The sequence below is a fragment of the Telopea speciosissima genome, chromosome 6 (genome assembly GCF_018873765.1).
Source record: "Telopea speciosissima isolate NSW1024214 ecotype Mountain lineage chromosome 6, Tspe_v1, whole genome shotgun sequence".
In the NCBI taxonomy this organism is placed as follows: domain Eukaryota; kingdom Viridiplantae; phylum Streptophyta; class Magnoliopsida; order Proteales; family Proteaceae; genus Telopea; species Telopea speciosissima.
This window is the reverse complement of record NC_057921.1, coordinates 58,660,329-58,685,145: the sequence shown is the minus strand read 5'-3', so window position 1 is coordinate 58,685,145 and position 24,817 is coordinate 58,660,329. Positions and strand designations below refer to the sequence as shown.

The 24,817-nt window shown below is 38.4% G+C and overlaps 1 protein-coding gene across 1 annotated transcript in view; it reads right to left on the bottom strand.

Moving 5' to 3' along the window:
• Positions 1-17,581, bottom strand: part of LOC122664356 (E3 ubiquitin protein ligase RIN2-like) — a 36,335-nt gene extending 18,754 nt beyond the window's left edge. The window contains exons 1-4 of the mRNA XM_043860134.1: positions 17,146-17,581; positions 11,025-11,102; positions 7,614-7,700; positions 7,384-7,505 (exon numbers count right to left, since the gene is read on the bottom strand). Coding sequence (XP_043716069.1) covers positions 7,384-7,505; positions 7,614-7,700; positions 11,025-11,102; positions 17,146-17,382 — 524 coding nt within the window. The 5' untranslated portion in view covers positions 17,383-17,581. The remainder of the gene's footprint in view (positions 1-7,383; positions 7,506-7,613; positions 7,701-11,024; positions 11,103-17,145) is intronic.
• Positions 17,582-24,817: the final 7,236 nt, after the last annotated feature.

The window sequence follows — 24,817 nt, the reverse complement described above, 5'->3', positions numbered from 1 at the left end:
TTGAGAGAGAGAGGGTCTTATTTCTTCTTGGAGGTCTTAATGCTGATTTTGAGCCTCTTAAGGTGCAAATCCTTGGCCGTCCAAGTCTTCCCTCACTGGAGGAGGTGTCTGGATATCTACAGAGTGAGGAGACCCGTAGGGGTGCTATGGGGACTGCTCCCACTGTTGAGCACTCTGCACTTGTTTCTTCCACTCCCCCTCAGGACTCCACCAAGGGGGCCGATAAAGGGGTTGCTAAGGGAGCTGTGAAGGGTAGATTCCTATGTGACCATTGTGGCAAGAATGGGCATACTAAGGATTTTTGCTGGGATCTCCATGGGAAGCCCCCTGCTGGTTCATCTGGAGGGCAAGGACAGCGGAAGAAAGGGCCTAAGGCTCATGTTGGAGTTGTTGAATCTGATGAATCCTCTCTTTCCAAGGAGGACATTGCTGCATTTCGCCAGATTGTGGCTCATTTGGATGGTTCCTCTGCCACGTCCTCAGGTTCCTCTGCCACCGGTTCTTCCACTGCACTGCAGGCTTCCTCCTGCGGCCTCACCTCTTGAGTCATTGACTCAGGTGCCACAGATCATATGACTGGTAGGTCACAGCTATATAATTCCTATTTTGTTTGTTCTGGGAAAGATAAGGTAAAAATTGCTGATGGTACCTTCTCTTCTATTTTTGGTAAGGGAGATATCCAAGTTGCACCTTTTTTACCCTCGAAGTCTGTTTTTCATGTTCCCAACTTTGCCACTAACCTTCTTTCTGTTAGTCAATTGACTAGATCTTTGAACTGCTTTGTCACCTTCTTTCCTACCCATTGTCTTTTTCAGGATTTGGTGACGAAGAGGATGATTGGCAGTGGTCGTGAATCTAATGGCTTGTATGTTTTGGAGACTGGTACTTACCCTGTTCTGCAAGCTCAGTCCTATGTTTGTGGGCAAGAAGGTGGACGTACTCAGGAGGATATTCTGCTATGGCACCGTCGCTTGGGGCACCCCTCCTTTTTTGTTATGAGGAAACAGTTGCCACATTTGTTTACTTCTTTTCCTGTCTCGCATGTTTTTCATTGTGAACCTTGTCTATTTGCCAAAAGTTGTAAAACAGTTTATGCATCTAATGGTAATAGATCTACTTCACCTTTTCATCTTATCCATACTGATGTTTGGGGGCCCTCCCCTGTTACTTCTTTGCGTGGCTTCCGCTACTTTGTTTCTTTTATTGATGACTTTTCTCTGGTTACTTGGGTTTTTCTTTTGAAACATAAGAGTGATGTCCATGTTGCATTTACAAACTTTTATGAGTTAGTGTATACCCAATTTCAAACTCGGATCCAAATTGTCCGCTCAGACAAAGGTGGGGAGTATATGAATAGTGGTTTGGAAACCTTTTTTTCTGACCATGGCATTGTCATCAGGTGGCTTGTGTTGATACCCCTCAATAAAATGGGATGGCTGAAAGAAAAAATCACCATCTCCTTGAAGTGACTAGATCACTTTGGTTTACCATGCATCTTCCAAAAACTTTTTGGTCTGATGCTTTACTCACTGCTGTCTTTCTTATTATTAATCACATGCCTTCTAGTGTCTTGAACTTCCAGGTTCCTCTTGATCTCTTGCCTTCAAGGTCCTCTTTTTTTTCTCTCCCTCCAAGGGTGTTTGGGTGTATTTGCTATGTCCATATTAGCAAATCTGCCCGCACTAAATTGGATCCTAAGGACCCGAAGTGCATCTTTCTTGGGTATTCCTCCACCTCAAAGGGGTATAAATGCTATCATCCTCCTACCTGTCGGTGGCTCCTCTCCAAGGATGTTCATTTCTTTGAAAAGATTCCGTATTTTCAGTCCCCTATTCAGGGGGAGTGTGGTGGTGGTGTTGAAGGTGAAGAGGTTCCCGAGTTTGTGTTATTTCCTTTCTCCTCTCTTGTTCCTATTTCTCCTTTCCAGCTTGACAAAGGGAAGAAAAATTCTGTGGATATTGTTGTTGAGGGGGAGCCTCCTAGTGCACAGGAAAACAGAGAACAGGGGGAGTTATTGGTGTATATGAAGGATAGGAGAAATCCTCCTTCATGGCTTCCTATAAAGAAGACCTGCCAAAATCCTTCTTCGTCTCCTCATCCTGAGCCTTCATCAGTTGAGACAGGTATACCTTCCTCTAATTCTCCATTCTCAGACTTAGATCTTCCTATTGCTCACCGAAAGGGAACTCAGGCATGCACTAATCCTATTGCCAAGTTTGTTTCCTATGATTCTATCTCCCTTACAAGTAAAGCCTTTACTGTGGCTATCTCATCCATCTCTATTCCCAAGAATGTAACAGAGGCTATGGCAGATCCAAAATGGAGAGAAGCAATGAACACAGAGATGTTGGCTCTTGAGAAGAATCACACTTGGGATCTTGTTGAAATCCCTAAAGAGAGAATCCCGGTTGGGTCCAGATGGGTATTCACAGTCAAGTTCAAGTCTGATGGTACTGTGGAAAGGTATAAGGCAAGACTTGTCGCCAAGGGGTATACACAGGTGTATGGCATTGACTATCAAGAAACCTTTGCTCCAGTGGCCAACCATAACTCCATCCGTGTACTTCTCTCAATGGCTGCAAATCTTGATTGGTCATTGTACCAACTTGATGTGAAGAATGCATTCTTATATGGTGACCTAGAAGAAGTATATATGTACTCTCCTCCTAGGTTCAAGCATCCTGGTGATAATGGGAAAGTGTGTCGACTTAGGAAGGCTCTCTATGGACTCAAACAGTCTCCTAAGGCTTAGTTTGAGAGGTTCAGACAAGCCCTCCTACAGAATGGCTACACTCAAAGTCAAGCTGACCACACATTGTTTATACAGAGGAAGGGCAACACTATTACAACTCTCATTGTTTATGTTGATGACATTGTGGTCACGGGAAACAGTGAAGCTGAAATCTCAAAGCTTAAGCTTTATTTGGCTCGGCAGTTTGAGATCAAAGATCTTGGTCTATTGAAGTATTTTCTGGGGATTAAAGTTTCAAGATCTAAGCAAGGGATCAATGTTTGCCAAAGGAAGTTTGTTCTTGATCTACTTAAGGAGACAGGCTACTTAGGATGCAAACCAATCTCCTCCCCTATTGAGCAAAACCACAGGTGAACCTTTGGTGGATGCTGAAAAGTATCAAAGGTTAGTAGGTAAACTTATCTACCTCTCACTCACCCGACCTGACATCACCTATGCTGTTGGAGTAGTGAGTCAGTTTATGCATGCACCCAAGATGGGACATCTTGATGCAATTTATAGGATCCTCAGGTATTTGAAGTCATGCCCTGGAAAAGGTCTTCTCTTCTCTAGGAATGGTCACTTGAGAATTGAAGTATACACAGATGCTGATTGGGCTGGGTCTATCTCCGATAGGAGATCCACATCTGGATATTGTACCTTTGTTGGAGGCAATTTGGTCACCTGGAGGAGTAAGAAACAACCAGTGGTAACCAGGTCAAGTGCTGAAGCAGAGTTTAGAGCCATGGCTCATGGTGTGTGTGAAGTCTTGTTGTTGAAGAAGCTTGTCCAAGAATTGGGGTTTGAGACAATGAACCTATGAGTCTATATTGCGACAACAAGGCAGCCATCAGTAATGCTCACAACCCAGTTCAACATGACAAGACAAAGCATGTTGAGGTTGACAGACACTTTATTAAGGAGAAAATAGACTCTAAGGCTATTTGTACTCCCTTTGTGAAGACGAATGAACAAGTGGCTGATATCTTCACCAAAGGACTTGGCTCCAATCACTTTAGTTTTATGTTAGACAAGCTGGGTATGTATGACATATACCACCCAACTTGAGGGGGAGTGTTAAGAATGCCTGTATTGTATCAGGGGTATATGTGTAAATATCCCCTTGTATTATTTTCTTATTTTTTGTCATTTATATAAGGCCAAGGGCCTAGGTGTAATTTACTATTCTTTTCAAAATAAGCATGTTAGTCTCTAGGTTAGAGACAGAACACTTGAACACCAAAACCGTGGCTGCTCTCTTCTCTTTCTTCTCTTCTCCTTCTTCAACCTAAAATCTAACACAAAAGACTTTTCATCATAAAAGAAAGGTAAAACGTTTACCAAAAAACGGTTTATCAGCAAGAAGAATAACTCTTACCCTAAAAAGAACAAGTCAAACTGTACTTGTTACTTGTGTAATGAAAAAGGGCATTTTGCAAATGAATGTCCGAACAAAAATAAAAATGCCAGAAAAATGATTAAATTTCTGGACGAATTTAATTATGATGTCCTTAACTTTTCTGAGGTTACTGATCCAACAGAACTTCTTTATGAATTAATTTCCGAATCTGAAATTGATTTTGATACCGAGGACGATTTCGTTTTTATGACTAACGAGTCTACTTCTTCCCCTACCATTGAAATTACCAAAATTTCTGAGGCCGAAACAGCTTCCGTCTCTCTTAATGATCTTGTTAGAGAAGACGTTTCTTTTGACCTTAATCTCTTTGACAAAATTAAAGAGATCACAAATAGTGAGGTTTATAAGCTATCAAAGCTGAACCTCTGGAGTAATCGGTTCTTTGATCAAGCCAGTGGAAACACCACGGCTCAATCAACGGACGATGCCAATCTTGAGATCAACCTTTTTAACCCTGAACAAATCAAGCGGTTAATTAAAAAACATTCTAAATTGAGATATATTCATATTGGTCTCATACAGGTTGAACTCACTGCACTCTTCCGCCAAGGAATAGACACACCTATCGTGGCGGCCATTTTTTATAAAAGATTCCTCAAAGAGCCACTCAATGCCCTTATTGGTGGAATCGAGTCAAATATGGTCAATAAATCGGTTTGGTTTTAACTCAAACCAAATTTCTTTATTTCCATCCATGACCCAAATCTTTGTGATTCCGTGGTTTTGAAAATTAAGACCGGATGGACCGGCATGAAGGCTGATTGCCACAATCTTGCAGTTAGCTGGAAATGTTTACACGAGTTGACAAACGTCACCTCTATTAAGCTTCTTCCTCCTCCCGATAAAAAATTCGTGGAGCTTTTTGAACCTCGACCCTTTGAATCAGAAGTTCAACCTCGAGTTCTCAATTGGCGGGATATTAAATTACCAAAAGAATGGTTAATTACTGATATCCTTGACACCCTCTACCGTCTTAGGTTGGAACAACATCCCACCTTTGAACTACAATCCTCTGGCAACAACCTCTACATGAAACGGAGAAATTCCATTTCAGGCCCCTCTTCTTCTTCTTCAACTCCACCTAACTCTTTCGGTCCCACTTCCTCTTCTTTTCGTAAAGGAACACGCCCTTTACCACATCCTCCCCCTACTGGTCCCCCTTATATACCTCCTAGATTCTACATACCTCCTCGATTATACAAAAGTAATCAACCGGCGGATGAGCCAACAGAAGAATTTGGTGTCATCACCATTTTTAATCACTACATTGCAGAAGGTTCTGATATAATTTTTTCAACCAACCAAGGTCCTAAAAATTATACTTATATTAAGGGACAATTTGTTTTTTCTGGTTACAAATCCTATACCCTCGATGTCCTTATGGATACCGGCGCCACCGGTTGTATATGCAAACATAATGCTATACCAGGACATTTCTGGACCAAAATGGACAAACCTGTTTTTGTCAGCGGAGTTTCTGGCCCTTCTATCACTTTAGAGTACAAAGCTCTAAATATCCCTATTATCCTTGGAGGCGAGGAATTCATAATCCCCAAAATTACATGCTTTCCCTCTATGCATGGTGATTTCATTTTAGGAGCTAATTTTCTTTTCAATTATATGCCTATTACCATCTTACCTCGTATCTTCCGGATACAACATCCTACAGGCACTGTAGATCTCAAATTACTTTCTTCTCACTCTTATGTTTGTGATAAAGGTTTCACACAAGAACCTATCACCGTCTCTATTATAGAACCAACCCATTGGATCTATGATATGCTCAAACCCTATTTTAGTGACTATCCCTTGTTACATTGGGATAAAAGCCCCGTTTTGCTCCATTAAACTGGATCATCCACTTAAGATTATCCGGGTAAAACCGATTCTCTATTTTAAGCCTGATATTGAGGAATTTGACAAACAGATTCCCGAACAGCTTAACTATGGATTAATTGAACCTTCACACCTACCCGGCATTCATGGTACGTAACCATGTCGAAATTAAGCGCGGTAAGGCTCGTCTGGTAATCAACTACAAAAGGTTAAACCAGAATATTATCTTTGATGGATACTTCATTTCACACAAAGATGTCTTAATCCATCGCGCTAAAGAAGCAATTATTTACAGTAAGTTTGACTGTTAATCTGGTTTCTGGCATATTAAGCTGACAGAGGAATCTAAACCTCTTACGGCTTTCAGCATCCCTTTTAATAGACACTACCAATGGACCGTTATGCCCTTTGGATTATGCACGGCCCCACAAATTTTCCAACAATGGATTGATTCCATTTTTGGCAATCTTCCTTTCTGTGTTGCTTATATTGATGATATTCTCGTCTTTTCCAAATCCCAGGAAGAACATCAAAAGCATCTCAAAATTATTGCTAACTTATTCCTACAACATGGAATCATTTTGTCACCTACTAAAATTGAATTAGAACAAACTCAAATCGAATTTCTCGGTTTGGTTTTATCTGATCGAGGTCTCCAACTCCAAGATCATATTTTAGTCAAAATCAGAGATTTTCCTACCGAACTGATTGATAAAAAACGGTTACAACAGTTTCTAGGAATTCTTAATTATGGATGAACTTATATAAAGGATCTTTCTACCAAAGAAAAGAACATTTTATTAAAATTAAAGAAAGATGTTGAGTTTACTTGGACCACCCAAGATTCTCAAATTGTTCAGTCCATCAAGGATGATATACAACAATCTTGCACTTCGGTTTACTTTCCCCTTGCTGGCGATTTACTTATATTAGAAACTGATGCTAGCAACGAACACTGGGGATGCGTCTTAAAAGCATGCCCTCTCAAAAACCCCTCTAATGAGCAAGGGCAAAGTAGATGTTCCACCTTCAAAATTTTTTATTTTTTTTGGGGGGGGGGGGGGTGTGTTTCAAGTTTTTATCTTTTACCATTTCCTTCCTTTACTTCTTCCTATGACATCCCATTGAACTCCATTGCTCCAGATTTTCAATTACTAGAAAGTTTTTATTTATTTCCTGGGGTATACTCAGACAAGTACTTCTAAAACAAATATGCTGAGTCCAAATGATCCAAACATTTCATAAGGCAACCTATGTAATTAACTCATTACTCTCTACGGAACACATAATCTAAGACACGAAAAGCAGTAATCTCTGAAAGCAAAGTTGTAAACAAAAGGGCAGGTATTTATTAGAAAAAGAAAATAAAAGAACAAAGCAGGTCATGAAGCAATACCCGAAGAAATCGATGGAGAGAACCAACAAGAAGACTGAAAAAACACGAAAATATGTCCATGGAGTTGCAGAAGGAGATGCATTCAACCGTTCAAGCCGGTCTCTAGCCAATGCTTGGAACATCTATGGGCCAGATACAGACATTACAGATAATAAATAAAGAACACATACAATCCTTTTCTGCAAGAAAGTAGTAAGAGCATCAGCTCCCAACAAATTTATGTGTGATACCTTCAAGGAACAAAGAACTGTCAACCACGTTAACCACATGCAAGCTTGAAATACCGTTGGAGGGATTACCAATGGAAGAAATGTCCCCTGCAAAATGTAAATGGGGATGTACAACAATTATTTAATCATGAATAAAAGATGAACCAAAGCATTGCAATTTTATAAAAGATACCTACACTTTCAGATACTGTTAAGATGTTTCAGAAATTAGTCCAACTTTTCAAAGTTGATAAGAAGTCAGAGTTTCAGAATAGGCAACAACAAGAAGTCAATCAGTGAGCTGATAATTATCTCGTTGCCTCGTTGGACATCAGAGTGCTTGGTAAGGAGAAAGATGCCAGGTGGTCAAAGGCCTGATCAATAGATGCAGGTGGATTTAGTCATTCAGAAGACTCCTTGATCAGGAGAATACTGTTTTAATGACTTATTTTTTCCCCTTTTTCGTAGGTGTTTTGATGAGGAATAATTGGAACTGTAAAACTTAAGGGTGGTTAGCAATTCCTGACTTTGGGTTCTGAAGTGCATATAACAAGATTTAGAGGTGCCAGACCATGCAGTAGGCTCCGTTTATGTTTCTATTGAAAGTAAATTAAGAAGTGGTCTGACATTGTAAGGACCAACTTTATCTACCATACGAGTTTCCACTGTCAGAGCATGTTTTTGCCCGGGTCATACATTAGGGAAATCATTGGCCCCAACCCAACTCTATCTTCCTTGTTAGTGAGCCACACGGTTTCGCCATGTCTCGAGACGAGACCAGTGGCAATACAGAAAAATGACAGTATCTCAGTCGAGATCTCGGAACTTATCTCGGTCTCAATTCGATTCGAAACCAAACCAAGCTATAAAAAGCCACACTCTCAGCGAGATTTCGACCTCAACTCGAAATCTCGCTTCTCGCTTTGCTGTGAAGGAAAAACACTTTGAGGTGAGGGTTTTGGTGCTTTTTTTTTGGCAAATCTCACCTCAACTGAATATTAAAGCTTGGAGATTCAATATTGAAGCATCAACATCAGGAGAGGGAGCTGCATTGCATCTCAAGAACAGTTTTAAGTACACTTGTATTTGTTTAATCTATGTCTCTTTCCGAGTTTCTAACAATTATTAACAAACCGTCAAACCATCACCATGTATGATTATGAATATGATGCCTAATTCTTAAATGGCTTATAGTTTGATTTTTTTAATTCCTAATGCTTATTTAAGTTGTTTTACACTTCTACTTTAATTATGTGTTCTACATATTGTGCGGAATAGCCTAGGGTAGACCTCACGTATGCCGTAGACTACAAACCTAAGGTCCGAAGTCAAATTACCATTTTGGGTTTGAATTTGTAAAAACTAATGTTTCCATTGTATTTAGAAGGCCTAAAATAGGTTGGATGTCAAGTTTCAGGGCCAATCTTGGCCATAGCCACCGAAACCCACCACCGACTTGAGACAGGAAAAAATACAATATTTCGCTGAGATCTCGGCAGAACTCAGTTTTGTGGCCTGGCAAAACCAGGGGCGAAACCGAGACCTAAATCCTTGGGGAGGAAAGGGGTACAGCAAACCTTGTGCCAACTGTTTCCAGATATGCAAAGGATTTGCTGTGAACAAGATATTTTATGTTACTGACCACTTGGAGATTGGGGTACATATGTCAGTCCAAAATCCCAATCTCAAACGCTTGCCACTGACAGGAAGATGACTTTGTGTCATTTTTTGAGAGGTAAGAGGGAGATGGACTTCGCTGCCACACTTCAGGTATATACTCACGAGAACTAAGTTCAGCATAGAGAGGCTCAGCATATGGAAAACAGTTCGAGTGGATTCTTCTCAGAAAAATCCTGCTATGAATGCCATGAATCACCATCAACCTTTTGCTTCCTACCTGAAAAGTTTTGATAAAGCCACACCTAAGATCAAGTTCTTCCTATGAACAACATCTTGAAGATGCTCACTTGCCGTGGATGATATATTAATCAAGGCTGTTTAATAACATATGCCTTCTCTGCTTGAAGTAGAGAAACAGTCAGCCATATTTTTTTGTAATGCTCTCATGTGTGTAATCTAGTGCTAACCCTGAACCAGTGAGATCTAGTGAGAGATTAATTAGCAACAGGAAAAATAAAATCAAATAAAAGTATTCAGATGGATCTGAAACTCATTTTGAGACCTTCATTTGATAGGGAGAACAGATTTGTGATATAGATCCAACGGAAAGATCTCAAGTTAATGAGGGAGTTTTACTGGAGTTATGAAAACTCAAGAGCTGCAAATTCAATGGACAGGGTTCCAGAATCCAGATATCAAAATAGGATTAAATAAAATAGATTTCAGAATGAATTCAGCACGTAATTAAGTCAATAGCAGAGGCCAGAACTAGCCATTCAAATCAGAATCGATTAAACAGAATCCTAGTCTAATCAGGAAATCGGAAAAAAAGATTTCAGTGCTGGAAAGCCACTTGCTTTGAGGGTAGTCTTAACTGACAAACTCTGCGTAAAATAACAAAAAGTAGCTTAAAACAAGGCTGGACTCAGAGAGACCTATCCAGCCTAATTAAAACACTTCAATAACAATTAAAATAATTAAGGCTCTAACTAAAATCATTAATAAAGTAAAACATGTATTCCTACTTCTTACCCATATTTTAGGCTCATTAGAGTGGCCTTGCAAAGAAAACCCATTGGACCAAAGGCCTGACATATAACCCAAACCAACTTAAAACTAAGCCAATTTTCTCTGATTTATCTACATCAGTGTCAAAAATAAGTTGAAAGTGACATATCATTATGTCATTATCAAAAGGTGTCATTGTCATGCACATTTTTCGACTACATATGTGACATGACACTATTACCCCCATTGGAAAACAATTTGTGTATTATACTAAAAAGGCAAAAAAATAAGGTTACAAATTATTTGACACCTTGAGGGATGTCAATAAGAAAATCCCTATATATAGTATTGATTAAGAAGGCCAAGAGAGACTAAGCAAGAAAGGAAGAGAGTACCCTAAAGATGATAAGCATGTAATGAGAAGTGCAACAGAAATACATAAAGAGGACAATCCTTCTGTGGTATCTGCAGACTCCAGAGCATTTTGAACACTGGAGCAATACCCACACAGTTCTAGGCACTTATGTTCCGGACCAGAATGCACAAGCCATGAAGATTAAGAGTTTATTGTGTCCTCCATTTGGTCGGCACGATTCATGCACATCTATGCATAGGAAGTGAAGAATTTGATGAGAGAGGAGATTTTGTAAGTAGTGTCTTAGTTCTTCCTTAAAGATCACAATGCCTGGTTTTTCTCATCTATGTTTCCTTTTACATTGAGACGTTTCAGTATAGTGGGGTTACACCAAATGGGATACCTCTTGCTTTAACCAATAAAAATTTTAAAATAATAACCGTAATCACCTTGTAAATAACATAGTTAATAAGGCGTTCCACCACTTTTCGAGCCTCTGATGGATACAGCTTCACAAAAAATATAGTCTGCATGCACAGCCAGAAAAGATCTTTTATCAGAATGTTGAAATATTTATACAAAGTTAAATATAAGATTTTCTAAATCCAAAAAAAATGAAAGCCATAAAATGGAATACATGTTAGCTCCCTTCAAAGTCATTATTATGTGGTTTGCATATATAGGTAGTGAGAATAGGATATTTACTAGATATAATCCACATGTTTTCCGGACAGCCCACTTAGAAAGGCATTTTTATGAGAAAGCTTTGAAAATCCACCAAGAAAATGAAACTTATGAAGATTGACAGCTGAAATACAAGGAAAAATGCCAATACACAGGAGCTATGTGACTGAGTTCAGCTGTTAAATTGAATACGTAGCTAACCCAGCCGTGGTTCAGGAATCGGAATTAGATTGCTGATTCCGGTGGCATTGGATTGGAATAGGTTGGATCCAATTCCGATTCCGGCCATTTCGTGCTGTATTTCTAGGGATCAGGCTGATTCCAGCTGGATCAGAGTCGGAATTGGTGGAGACCGATCCCGTTGCCGATTTCATTACTTGAACCTTGAATAGTTGAATCCAGCCCATGCCCAATCTATCCAACAGTAGGAATTGCCCCAAAGGAAGGTTTTCCTATGTGGACTGTGCAAAGAACCTTTTGCCTACTTTCAGAAAGTGAGAAATCAAAAACTTCAATAAGTTAAAAAGCATTTTCTAAACAGTTCAACAAGGAACTAAACAACTATCAATTAGTATTGCCCTGAGTTCAATTTTTAACTTTTTCTATGTCATTTTATCAAAGATAGTTTAAACCAAATGAAGAAACCTAAACCAAAATTGAAACTGAACAGTAAGAAACTTCATGTCCTTCCAAAAGATGCTTTATTTTACGTTTCATGGAGAGGCCAAACTAACATTTTCATCAGCCATTTTTTATTAAATTGGTCGACAATTTCCATTGAAACCAACTGAAAGAAAAGAAGCGGAACAATCTCAAATATCACTCATTAAATCTGATTGCTTTAAAACTTTCCAATAAATCCAAGATTGCTTAAATCTGATTTATATTGAAGTAGTTATGTACCGGTCAAACTTCATTTGGTGTGCACGAATGTTGTCAAAATCTCTTTGAATGAAAATACTTTTTTTTTGACATAAAAAAAAAAAGGAATATTTTACCGCACTTCTAGGTTTTAGCAATATTTTACCATATTAAGATTTATGGAACTTTTAGAATTGAGAAAAACCCCAGCATTAGAAAGTTGAAAATTGCACCTAACGCCAAAAATCCAGTTTTTGTTCTTGACCTGGGGGGTTGCTTTTTATCCTTTTGGGATTTTATTCTTTAACTATTTTTATTGGATTCAAATAGAGGAGGGGGGGGTTTGCTTATTTATGAATAATATCTCAAGTAACTGAAATCATTTACTTAAATGATATTAGGCATAAATAAGTGTTTGTCCTGGTTTTCCAATAAGTCAAACTCCTATTTGGACTTTAATTTTTCAAAATCTGATAATGCCACTGTGTTTAAATGGCCCAAAATAGGCTGTATACCAGCTTTCATGACCAAACTACGTCAAAAACCCACCGAAACCATCAACCAAGTTCAAAAAAAAAATTAAAAAAATGCACCAACTAGCCGAGATCTCGGTCCAACTCGGTTTTTTGGTTGGCGAAACCAGTACCGCAACCGAGTTCTCGACCTATGAGTCATACCACTTCTTTGAAAATTATGATTGCAATATGGCTAGCATAATAGGTCTTTCAACCATAGTTCAAAATCTCGGCGAGATCTCGGAAATCTCGATAAACTCAAGCTAGTCGAGACGAGATATGATACGAAACAACAAAATGTCAAATCTCAAAAAACTCGACCGAGATTTCAAATATGTCGAGAATCTTGGTGAAATCAGTGAAATCTTGAATATTTCAAGAATCTCGACCTCCTCAGTACTCATAAAGTCACAGTATTGTATTGTTGGGACTTGGGAGTCAAGACGTGGAAGACTACGGTAGTAAGGTGTCTATGACTTATGTATTATTCATTGTACTTAGGTTGGGTGTCTATGTAACATAGTTGTCACGGCGTCACGGCGATCCAAGTCGGTGGAGGGGTGTCACGTCGATATATCGACATGTCACCCGCCATGGCGTTGCCATGGCGAGCATGTCGACCATGTTTTATTTTTTATTTTCTCTATTTTTAATGTTTTAATAGATGTATACTCAAGCCATGTTTTATTTTTTCTCTATTGTTTCTCAAGTTTTAAGAAGAAAATTCAGAAATCGACGAAGAAATCGAAGAGGGAAAGAAGAAATCGAAAGAAATCGAAGAGGGAAAGAAGAAATCGAAGAGGGAAGAAGAAATCAAAGAGGGACGCCATGGCGTAGGTCGCCATGCAACCTTCTCCAGCGCCAGGACGCCATGACAACTATGCTATGTAATATGCATTATGAACACTTCATTGTATCTTGTGGTTTGTAGTAGAAACTTTAAGTCTTTAACTATTTCTTAAATAATTATTCAATATTATGTGCATAATTTACTTGTCTTACTTGCCAATTATGTCTCAAATCATTCAAACAATGTGTAGAATAGGTAATATTACATTAAGGGTTCAGCCTTTACTACCAACCAAGGGTGAAAATCCAGAACACCAAATTGGGTGTTTTTTTTTTTCAATTTAAACCTTTAAATATGTTTATTAAGCCTAAAACAAGCTTACCTTAAAGTTTCAGAGCCAAATATGGCCATATGCCCACCGAAACATAATTCTGAAACATTAAAAAAAAAATACATTGTCTCGCCGAGATCTCGAGATCTCGGTAAACTTGACCTGGTTGAGACCATGGTCGAGACTAAGTTTTAGAACCTTGCTTTCAACAAGGTATGAAGTGAGCCATTTATGAGAATCTGTCCATCACAACAAATATATCGTGCTTTTCCCGAGTAGCGGGTAGGCCAAGTACAAAGTCCATACTGATGTGAAGCTAGAGTGCATGAGGAACGGGCAGCAGCTAGTAGAATCCAGTATTTTGACTTTGCTCCTTTGACAAGCTAGCACATACGACACTTTTTTGTCACATGTTGAAAGTCCCTTTAGAGATGGGGCCAGTAGTAGAGATCAGCCACCTGAGAAAGGGTTTAGCTTTGCCAAAGTGTCATCCAAGTCCACCTACATATAGTTCCCGAATAAGGTACTGCCATAAGGATGTATTGAGAAAGCATAAGAGTGTTCCCAGGAAGAGAAATCCTTCATGCAATGAACATTTTGCAAATGTATCCCCTTGCTGTAAGGTCAGGTAAACAATTGCAAAATCTGAATCTGAAAGGTACTCCTCTTTGATATGATCTATACCCATACTTGGGCTGAAAAGATGCTTAAAGTAAGTACTTTTCTGCTCAACGCATCAGCCACTGTGTTCTCCTTTCCGGCCTAATACTTGGAGGCAAATATAAGTGCTTGGGGATAAGCCACCCACTTAAGAGTGTCGATTATACACCGTCCTTTGAGAGTGCAAGTGCTTAAGTGCCTGAGTGTCTCATGATCAGAGAAGAGTATGAATTCCTTACCAATTAAATTATGTCTCCAATGTTTTAGCAGTTGTACTACAACTTTTTACTATAAAAAGCAATGAGGTGGCCTCCTTGCATAAGGACACACCAATGCCAATATTAGAAGCATTTGTAGCAACCTCAAACATCAATAAAATTCCGGTAGCCGCAAATCTGCAATACTAGAGCCTCGGTCATTTTTTCTCTTAATGAGTTTGAAGGCTTTGGTAGCGGAAGGACTACACTCAGTGATGGGTGCCATGATAAAGTTGAATCCTCTAATGAATCAGTACTTGAAAACATCTGAATCTACCACCCAAAAGCAAATCAAACTACTATACATCTCAGAAACGTAAGCTTATAAGTCTACCAATATCATAATTCATATGTTCATTGTACACCAACGAATACCAAAACTGATTATTGGGAACAGGACTAGGTGCAGCAAAATAGCTGTGTTGCAAGGTGTGCGCTGAATTTCATGAAGTGACTCAACACAGAGTACCATCCTCTTACATACGGAATTATGCAGACCCACCTCCTTTCAAGGTGAAAGAACTTTGAGGATTTAGTCTTCTAGACATGCTTGACATGCTGGAACTCAAGCAGGGATTTGCAGAGCTAGGGAAATTGAAGCAGAAACTGCTACAAACTTACAGCAGGGCGATGCAGATAAAACACAGAAGAGGGCTTATTTTAGTAGAAATAAGCCTTAGGTTGGGTTAGATGTGTTTTGGGTCTTTGGTCCTCTGGATTTTCTTTCTAATAGACCACTTTAATGGACCTAAAATATGGGCAGGAGGTAGGGATTTGGGAAGTTCCTTTATTAGTTTAGTTTGAGTCTTTTACTTGTTATTTTATTTGTCATTAAAGTGTTCTTGTTAGGATGGATTAGGTCTCTATGAATCCAGCCTTATTTAAAGTTATTTTCCTTTGTTTTAGGCCGAGTTTTACTAGCAATAGACTACCCCCAAGGTAGGCTATTGTCTGGAGGAATTTCAGGCCTGGTTTGATTTCTGTTCTGAGTTTTTTATTTATGCATAAGTAAAATGCCTTGTACAAAAATTTGATGAATGAAGTTTGGTTTTTGCCTCTGGTTCTATAATGTGATTCAGTACCTCCCTGTTGTGGTGATTCAGAAGGCTCCTTGGTGGTGATTCCAGGGACCCTTGGTGCGGATTCCAAGGTTGGGTATTGGAGGTGATGCCAGCCTTGCAGATCAGATGGTGATTCCTGATCATATCCTTTTTTTCATTGTTTCTCGTTCTTCTTATCTTTTCTTCTCAGTTCTCAGGTCAGATCATAATCTCTCTCTACTGTGCATAACTTCCTAATTTGTTCTTAGCAATTATTGATCTATTGGTTGTGTTTCTTGTCTATAACTTTAGATTTCAACTCTGTTTTCAAAATCAATCATCAAAAACCAATCTCTTCACTGTTTTCCAACAATGCTTCTTCAAGTAGGAATTCTGAATTTGTCAATCTTAGAATCTGATTTTTGAATTCTGTTTTCAAATCCGGGGTATCAGTGTGAAACCTTAATTTATCGTTGTTTTCAAAACCAGATCTTTCTACTGATTTCATGGAATCCCAATTCCAATCTGATTTCTTAATTCTCTCTGTTTTGAATCGAATTCTAAAATATGGTTTCAGATTGGTATTCTATCATTTCTGCTGAGGCTTGTTGCAGTTCTGATCATCTTTGGCTATTGAACTAATGTTTCTAACATCTGCTATCGATTTACTGTTCTAAGATTCTGCTTCTAGAATCTATTCTCAGCAGGATTAGACCATAACTTCAGATCCAACAATCAGATCCAAATCAATTATTGAGAGGTTCTGCCCCATTAATGTGACCCTCAACCAATTTATTGAACAAATCAGACTCTTTGATCTTTGGATTTTTAAATTCTCTCAAATCTGGTTTACCCTTTTTCCTGTGATCCTGTCGCAAACTGGTCTCTCACTGGGTCAGGGCTAGCACTGCATTACAGGGTGTAAGCTATTACCAATCCTTCTGGTTCGATAACACATTTTGCTTTTGATATAAACAAATATCCATATTTCATACTCAGAAAATAGTATTTTGCAAGTACAATAGAAGAACAATTTAAAAATATAGGAGAAGACCTACAATAGAAGACATAGCAGAAAAAAAAATTGGAGATTGACCCAAGATCATTTTTACTTAAATTCTGTCTGGCAATCGTATAGAACTGTTTATACTCCCACATCTATATCCATACATTTTCCGGGCATCTCCTTTAAAACGTTACCTCGTGAAGTAAACAAATATTATGAACTTAAGAAGCAAAGCCAAAAGGTTTTGGAAGTTAGCACCAGCACCACACTATAATCGATTAAGACAACACAATTTGACTGCAATACTACCACCAGTACACCTTGTTTAACTCTACATACGGACAGGTAGTTAATCTATCAAATGAAATATCTCCCAGTCCCGCACATCAAATGTATCCAAATTCCATGTCCATCAAATAAATTTACCTTAAGACAGAGAATGACTAAAATGAATAAGTTGAGTATAAAATTTGCTAGCAGCGCAATTGTGACATGTGAACCCAAAAGCAGCTCTAGTGCATGGCTAGCATTCTCTGAATGAATATTATCGCCAATGGAGCCATCTAACTTGAATTGGTATAGTTTGGATTCCGTCCACCATTCAAGCCCTACCAAGCTTAGCACCGTACAGATTGCTGAGATTAATAAGTAACTGACACCCATTATTTTTTATAAATGCAACCTCTTGACCAGAACCAATCCCCAAAAGTCTCATTAGAACTGAATTAGCATGACTATTGGGACACCACCAGCTGAGAAGGAACAGATGATGGACAGTTCGATCGCCAACACACTTAACAGTTCGATAGCTTTCTCCTTAACCAACGATATACTTTTACCAAGAATACTGCCAGAAAGGTAATGAAGAAAACCTGCAAGGGATTTTTAAATTAATTCAGAAACTTTTGTTCTCTTACAAATTATCATCCTTAATCAGTCTTGAAATCAGCTCAAAGGACGAGAGAAGAAAATCCAAAAACATTAGAGAAGCAATTCGAGAGCAGAAGCCAGCGCCAATCAAGAAAATTCATTGAAATTCCTCGATGTAGACAGCACAACGATGAACATCAATTAACATATATAGTGTCCAATCCCTCAGAACATAGGATTAAAACATCCAATCGTTATTTGAATACACGAAAAGCCATAGACAATAAGAAGACGAAATCAATCAGCATAATCCCTAAACAGTTTAGTAAGCATTTATAATGTGTCAATAACATCCCAACCAAGCATCAAACAACCCCAAAAAATACGTAAATTCTACTATCTAAATCTATGAATCAATCATAAAAAACACTGAGAACAGATGTTGAGATTTGAAGAAGAATTAGAAGAAAATCGAGAAAATTTACGCACCAGCTTCGACAAGGAAGAACAATTGATGACATGGGCAGGGTTTTCGGTTTTCCCTCTCTCTGCTATAGAGAGGGTGACAAGGTATGTCACTTATTTGCAGGAACGCGAAACTAAAAAGACGATCCTAAATCTTCTGCCTTCGTAATGCCAAAAATGCCATTGTCCTTGCCTTGCCCTTTTCGTTTCGCATCGCTATTCTTTTCTAAAACGCCCTTTTTCTTTTGTAAACGACACTGGTGATGCTATATTGAGTTCAACGTCGACATATGCCAAGTAATAGCCTACGTGGCAACCAAGAAAATTCCACATTTTTAACCTACTCTGTATGAGTTCCCATGTGACCGAGAATGTTATGATACAATAAATGGAATTTTTTAAAAGAGGGAAAGGACCCTGCCACCCTTATTTATATATTATTTTTTTTTAAAAGCCCTACCCGATGCACAAGCCTCCTACCATTGGGCGGTATGAAGAGGGTCATAATGTATGCGGTCTTACCCCCATTTGGTAGAGAGAGAGGCTGTTTCCAAACTCGAACCCACAACCACTAGGTCGTAATGGAGTAACCTTATCATTGCACTCAAGCCCGCTTTCTAAAAATGATATATATATATATATATATATATCTTCTCTCCCCTGCCCCTCTATTGTAAGAGGAGAGAGATAGACACACAAGATTTGGTAACTAAGGTTTCATCATTCAAGAGGACGACCACTAACTCAATACATTATGGGGGATTTTTTTAGGAGGTACTTTATAAAACATGACACGTTGCAAATCTATATTATTAAGGAACAAGTTTTCCTTTAGCCACGATTAATGTGAATTCATTCACCTGCAGATGTATCAAGAGGCTATTTAGGGGAACAAACTAAATTCCTATAAGGATTTGTGAACCCTAGGATGGTGGTTGAACGTTCCCAGGGCGGTGAAGGAAAATCTTGTCTTATTATTAATATGGGAAAAAATCCTCACGCAGTCACAATTTTTACTGTCAGATTAGAGTGGATTTAAAGTCAGACATTGGATGTTTGTATGTCCTTTGTGAGGACCATAGTTAATGATATTCGTAGGTAGCTTAGAGATACAAACGAGTGACAAAACGATATTTGCATAGCATCAGCTGGTATGTTTGTAGGTACCGTTCTGCAGTTTAGGTTTTCATGGGTTGACAAGAATGCCATGAACTCATGATATCTCTTTCCTTCAAGTTTTTCTATCTCTGTTGTCTCTGCTCATTCTTTTTGTCACTCAAAGAAGATCAAGTGATTCAAAAAAAGAAAAAAGAGATTGTGGAGAACTTGAAATGCATCTTGATCTTTCTTTCACTTTCTTTTATATGTTAGAGAGATAAAAATGTAGATTTGATTTTTGAAGCTCTCTCTCATTTCTTCTTTGCTTGTTGGTACTAATTCTTCTCGTTTGTTCTCCTCTGTCATTGAGGTGGGGGTTTCTCTTTTATTTTCATTTTCATTGTTGTTTCATGAAAGGGAGAATAACTCCATAAAAGAGTGGTCGATGTAGTGATGTAGATGAGAAGATTTTTTGTTCACTTTTGGATGTGAGTTGCTATGAGAATAATGTATTTTCTCAAAAGAAAATCTTTTATCTTCAAACAATCCATCTCTCAAAAACAAAGATTAAAAAGAGTTGCAACCTAGATTAAGCCTTAGACCTATAAATATAATTCCAACTATTATTCAATAGAATTGATCTCAACAATATTGTCGGTTCTTGTTGTGTGTAGACTAAGGAATGTGTTACATATCTTGTTTTGTTCGGTTAAACCAGTCTTTCCCGTTCATTAGATTTTTTTTAATGAAATTATAATTACTCCTAAGCAACAAACCCTACTTTATGAAATAAAGAAAAATTTAAAAGGCAAGTAAAATGAACAAAGAGTAGTACTTCTCTATCCATGCATATGCGGCAAGAATAAGGATTAATATAGGATTCTAACCAATGATTATATAAGAAACTCAAATTTTAGAAATACGAAGCTTGAACCTTTTTTTTTTTTTTTGATAAACAAAGCTTGAACTTGTAAACATGAATGATAAACCCTAAAAACTACGATGCGAGACTAGCCTATGACTTGTGAAGAATGTTGATGACAAAATAAGGTATCTACAAAATTATCCTCTTTGATTAAGATTGTGAAACAATTGAAAGTCAAAGAGGTGATCATTGGTCCTCAAATCATCAGGATGAACAAAATCTCTTAGCACCTTGCTCATGGGTACTGATGTCAAAACATGATTAAATAATAATGAAAAATATACACTCTTCAACTAAACGTTATTGAAATCACTTTACGGGCTAATATGGGGAATTGAGTGAAAGCAAGACATACATGGCTATCAAAACTTTCACAAAACAGTCTAAAGGCCCACCTGATCAATCCCATGACTTATCAAGGTTAATCTTTGAAAACATAAAATTTTTCAGAACAGTCTCCTGACTTCTCCAAGACCCATCAGAAAGTCCCACGACATTCTGAGAAACAAAACATGAAAAGTCCCACCAGGGGAATCTTCATGACTCCACTAGGGAACAAAACATCAGTAAATGGCATAAAAGAATCCTCATGACTCCATGGAAAACAAAAACATTGATAAATGGCACTAAGGCTACGTTTGGATGCCAATAAAAGAAAAAAAATATAATAAGACAAAAATCATGATGACACAATGATTGTTTTTTGTGTCTATCTCTCTCCTCAAATTCAAATTTTTTTGAATTTTTTCTTTTCTTTGCATCCAAATATAGCCTTAAGGACACCGAACTAGTCCGATAAATTTTTGGATAAAAACATCTCATTGGTGGCAAAAAACGGCACATTGGTTGCAAATTAAGAGTGACCCTATTGCTCTGTCGGGCTTGGCTCAATAAGTAATTACGCGCGTGTGAATGGAAGTACAATAAATTGTTGGGTTTTTAGGATTCTAAAAATAATTTTTCAAGTAATGAATCAAAACCGATATGCACATAGAGCAACATCTCTAAAACCATTCTTGGAAGACAAGATCGTGAAACTTGAACCATTGTGCCAAAATATTTAGGTTGCATGAGGTAAAGGAAATCAAACAATAGCGTTTACAAAATAGTTTAAAAATATATAAAATTTTGCAAAATTTTCAAAAAAACAAGATATGACAAACATTACATGATATTTTAAAAAATATGAGGAAGAAGAAGAACGTTTTTCATGCTTTTGAAGAAGCATACGACCTTTATTGTGCTAGAAAAAAGGTCTTAGTTTAATACTGTTGTATGAATTTTTCTTAAATGAGAATATATATGTTCTCACGCCATGTAATACATGAGATTATAACCAAAAACAAAAGAGAGTCAAACCTCCAATAATTGCCAAGAATCCATCATTTTTGGCAACTATATGTTAAAAGCTTATTGCAATACGTCTTCTTTCTTTGATATTTTGAAGCTTTGAGTCTTCTCACACTGTAGTTTTTAAATAAATTCTTACATAATAATTGTTTGATGTGTCTATCTCTCTCCTCCTCATTTTGAAATGACTTTGTTACTTCGCTTGTATAATGCGCTGTCCCATGTCCCTATTAGTGTTGTCTGCTAAGTTACTGCACACAACCAAACAACGTTCTCTCTCTCATGATATAAATATGGATTATATATAGGAATGAGAATGATTGCACTTTTTACCCATAAAATTATTCGAAAATGAGAGTTGGATAACTCTAATTCATTCTCATTCTTGTTGTTGCTAAGTCATTTTCATTTCAATTGAATGTGTCTTTGTTTATTGAAAACACTTAACTTTAAAGCCATGTAGGTGATCCAATTCAAAAACTCTCCTTGCTTACATGATATCTTAAACCCATAATGTTTATCAACTCGATCTTATTCCTTTCAGTTCCACAGTCTCCCTAATAGGGAGCACAATGACCATCCTACTCCTGATCGGGTGCGGTCCACCCCCTTATTAAAGAGACTGAGAAACTGGGTGGATCCAGATCCTCTACTGCCGAGCTGCCCGACAGGACCGTGTTGCGCGCAATTACCGCCTTACCCCCCCGCTCGGGTAAGGCATTTGGGCAGGGGTAAGGCGGACATTGCACACTGCCCCGTGTCAGGGCAGCACGATCCTGCCGGGCAGCTCGGCAGTAGAGGATCCAAATTCGAACTAGATCGGGCATGAAACTGGAGGAGATAATTTTCCAAATGTTTATACAGCTAAACGATGATCCTCTTGTTACTGGTGGGTAAAGGAATGGAATCACTTTTAAAGAATCTCTTCTAAAACCAAGCCCAACCCACTCAGGTTTGCATTGGGTACTTCTGTCCAACTCCCTTTCAGGGCCAAGGAACTGGCCCAAGGTCAAGCTTGGCAAGTTCTAGACAAGGAAAAAGTCAAGTTCTTGTTTTTGTTGATGTGGCAGGTCTTAACTCTTTTTTTTTTTTTTGTTTTTTTGGTAACAGCCAGGTCATAACTCAACAGCGTCTTCCCATGTTGTAAATATATATAGGGAAGTAGTTCTCTGTCCGGGAGTGTGGCCTATGCCAGCACTCCCATGTGTCTATCTCTCTCCTTCTCAATACAAGGGGGCAGACGTGTCTTTTCATATGGGGAGGAGAGAGATAGACTCATGAGAGTGCTGACGTAGACAACACTCTAGGATAGAGAACTTTCTCCCATATATCAAAGCCGTTTTTGTCTTAAAGTTTTTTTGTATTTGATGTATGGGAAAAAATCCCCACAACGTCAGTGTCCCAATCCCTTTTATAGTTTTATATGCCCCACTCATTTTACTGTAGCAACCTTTGAAATCCTCAAAATACCCTTTTTTAAGTGTTTCCCATAATTACTTCCCTCCAATGCTCGAACTAGCACATAGGCATCAGAGAGAACCCTCTTATTATATTTATTTAGAGGGAGAAAGAACGCTAACCGGTGTTGTGCCTGGATGTGTACCTGTGCCCAGACATAGCTTGGCGCAAAAAGATTGGAGTTGCCCCTGGAAAGGCGGAAAGGACCAGGGGCAGTGCCAGTCTTTTTGTGTCGGACTGTGTCTGGGCCCAGGTACACGCCCAAGCATAGCACCTGTTAGCGTTCCATTTCCCTTATTTAAAAGTTAGAATTTTTAGCATAGAACCATTAACGAGAATGGTGGCGTGTAAAGCTATAAATTCACACAATCTAATCTAGACAATATCCTTAGCACCCCCCCCCCCCCCAAAAAAAAGAAAAAAATTCTGGAGAGAGAATATTTGTAGGTATCGGGATCAAATCGGCAGTGGCCAATACGGATATCTGCCTGATATCATATTTATGGTATCGAAACAAGGGAGGGCAAAATAGTTAAAAAGAAGCCTGTATCAATATCTTGAGGGGCAAAGTGTCCAAGCTGGCCTGATACGGCCGATCCGTATCGATATTTATATCAACGATGGCGAGTGATACCTATCCCGATACCGTGCACTAAAACTCAGAGGGTTTGATCACCATGGTGTAGGCACCATCTTCCTATGTGGCTCAAAAAGGAGCAAAATCTGCAAATTGGGCCAGCTCAGCCCCATCCCAGTTGTTTTAGGCCCAAGAGAAATTGGTTGGATTTGGACTTACATTGGCCAACTAAAATTACATCATACATAGGTAAGTGTAACCTTTGGATGAAAGTATTCTCCGCATGGACCATGGTTTTTGCGATATGGTAGTTGCTTTGACTATTATAATTGTTTAGGTAGTTTGGTTATAGGATTGATCATGTATATAATTTCAGATATTATCTCAATCATATGATCCATTATGTATCAATTTCTCTTTTCTTTTTTTTCATTTTTTAAAATCATTGAACGATTCAAATTTTAAAATCTCAAAGTTTGGCATACGATGAAGCCATATCCAAGGTTTAGTTCGTGGTATCGCAAGAGGTATCAACTAGTTCTGAAATCGCTACCATATCCGATACGTAACGCTTTGCAACAATCGTATTAGTCGATTTTCCCTTAAAGATACTATTGTTGTACACTTGTACCGTTTATTTATCATTTTACCTTCTACCAGTATCATATATTGATCTAGAATTAACTAGGGCTACAATAGGGTCAGGTTGTGTCGGGCTTTATAGAACCCTAGGCCAACCCAACCCTGACCCACCCTCAGGATCGGGCCGGGCTGACCCTGATTGGCCCTGGTCATGGGGAGGGGGAAAGAAATGCATGAGCTAGAATGGGCCAGGGAGAAAATTATCAAATTTACATAAAATAATACTATAATAAAATATATTATATCACTTATATAATATATTATATAACAAAATGAGGGTGACGTTTAAAGTTTATTATATTTATATATTATATCAATATATATTTTATAGTATAACTTAAAACAAGGTCGGGCCGGGCCGGGCCATGCTTAGCCCGAGGCCTCAACCCTAGCCCAACTCGACCTGACCCTGACTTAGGGCCAGAAATTCCTAGCCCTGGCCCGCCCTCAAGTCCAAATATCTCAGCCCAGACCCTGTTTGAGCTCTGGGTGGGCCAGGGTGGGTTCGGGCCGACAGGGCCAAACTTGCACCCCTAACTATTAACCAAGTATCGATAATCCATCGACATCAATATTATTTAGGATTTTTTACAATTCCACCCCAAAAACTTTCATATCTACTATTACCCCCAAAAAACTTTCAAACAACTGTTACCCCCATGGTGCAAACTAATTACTAAATGGACCCCACCGTTACAGACCCCTAACGGTGG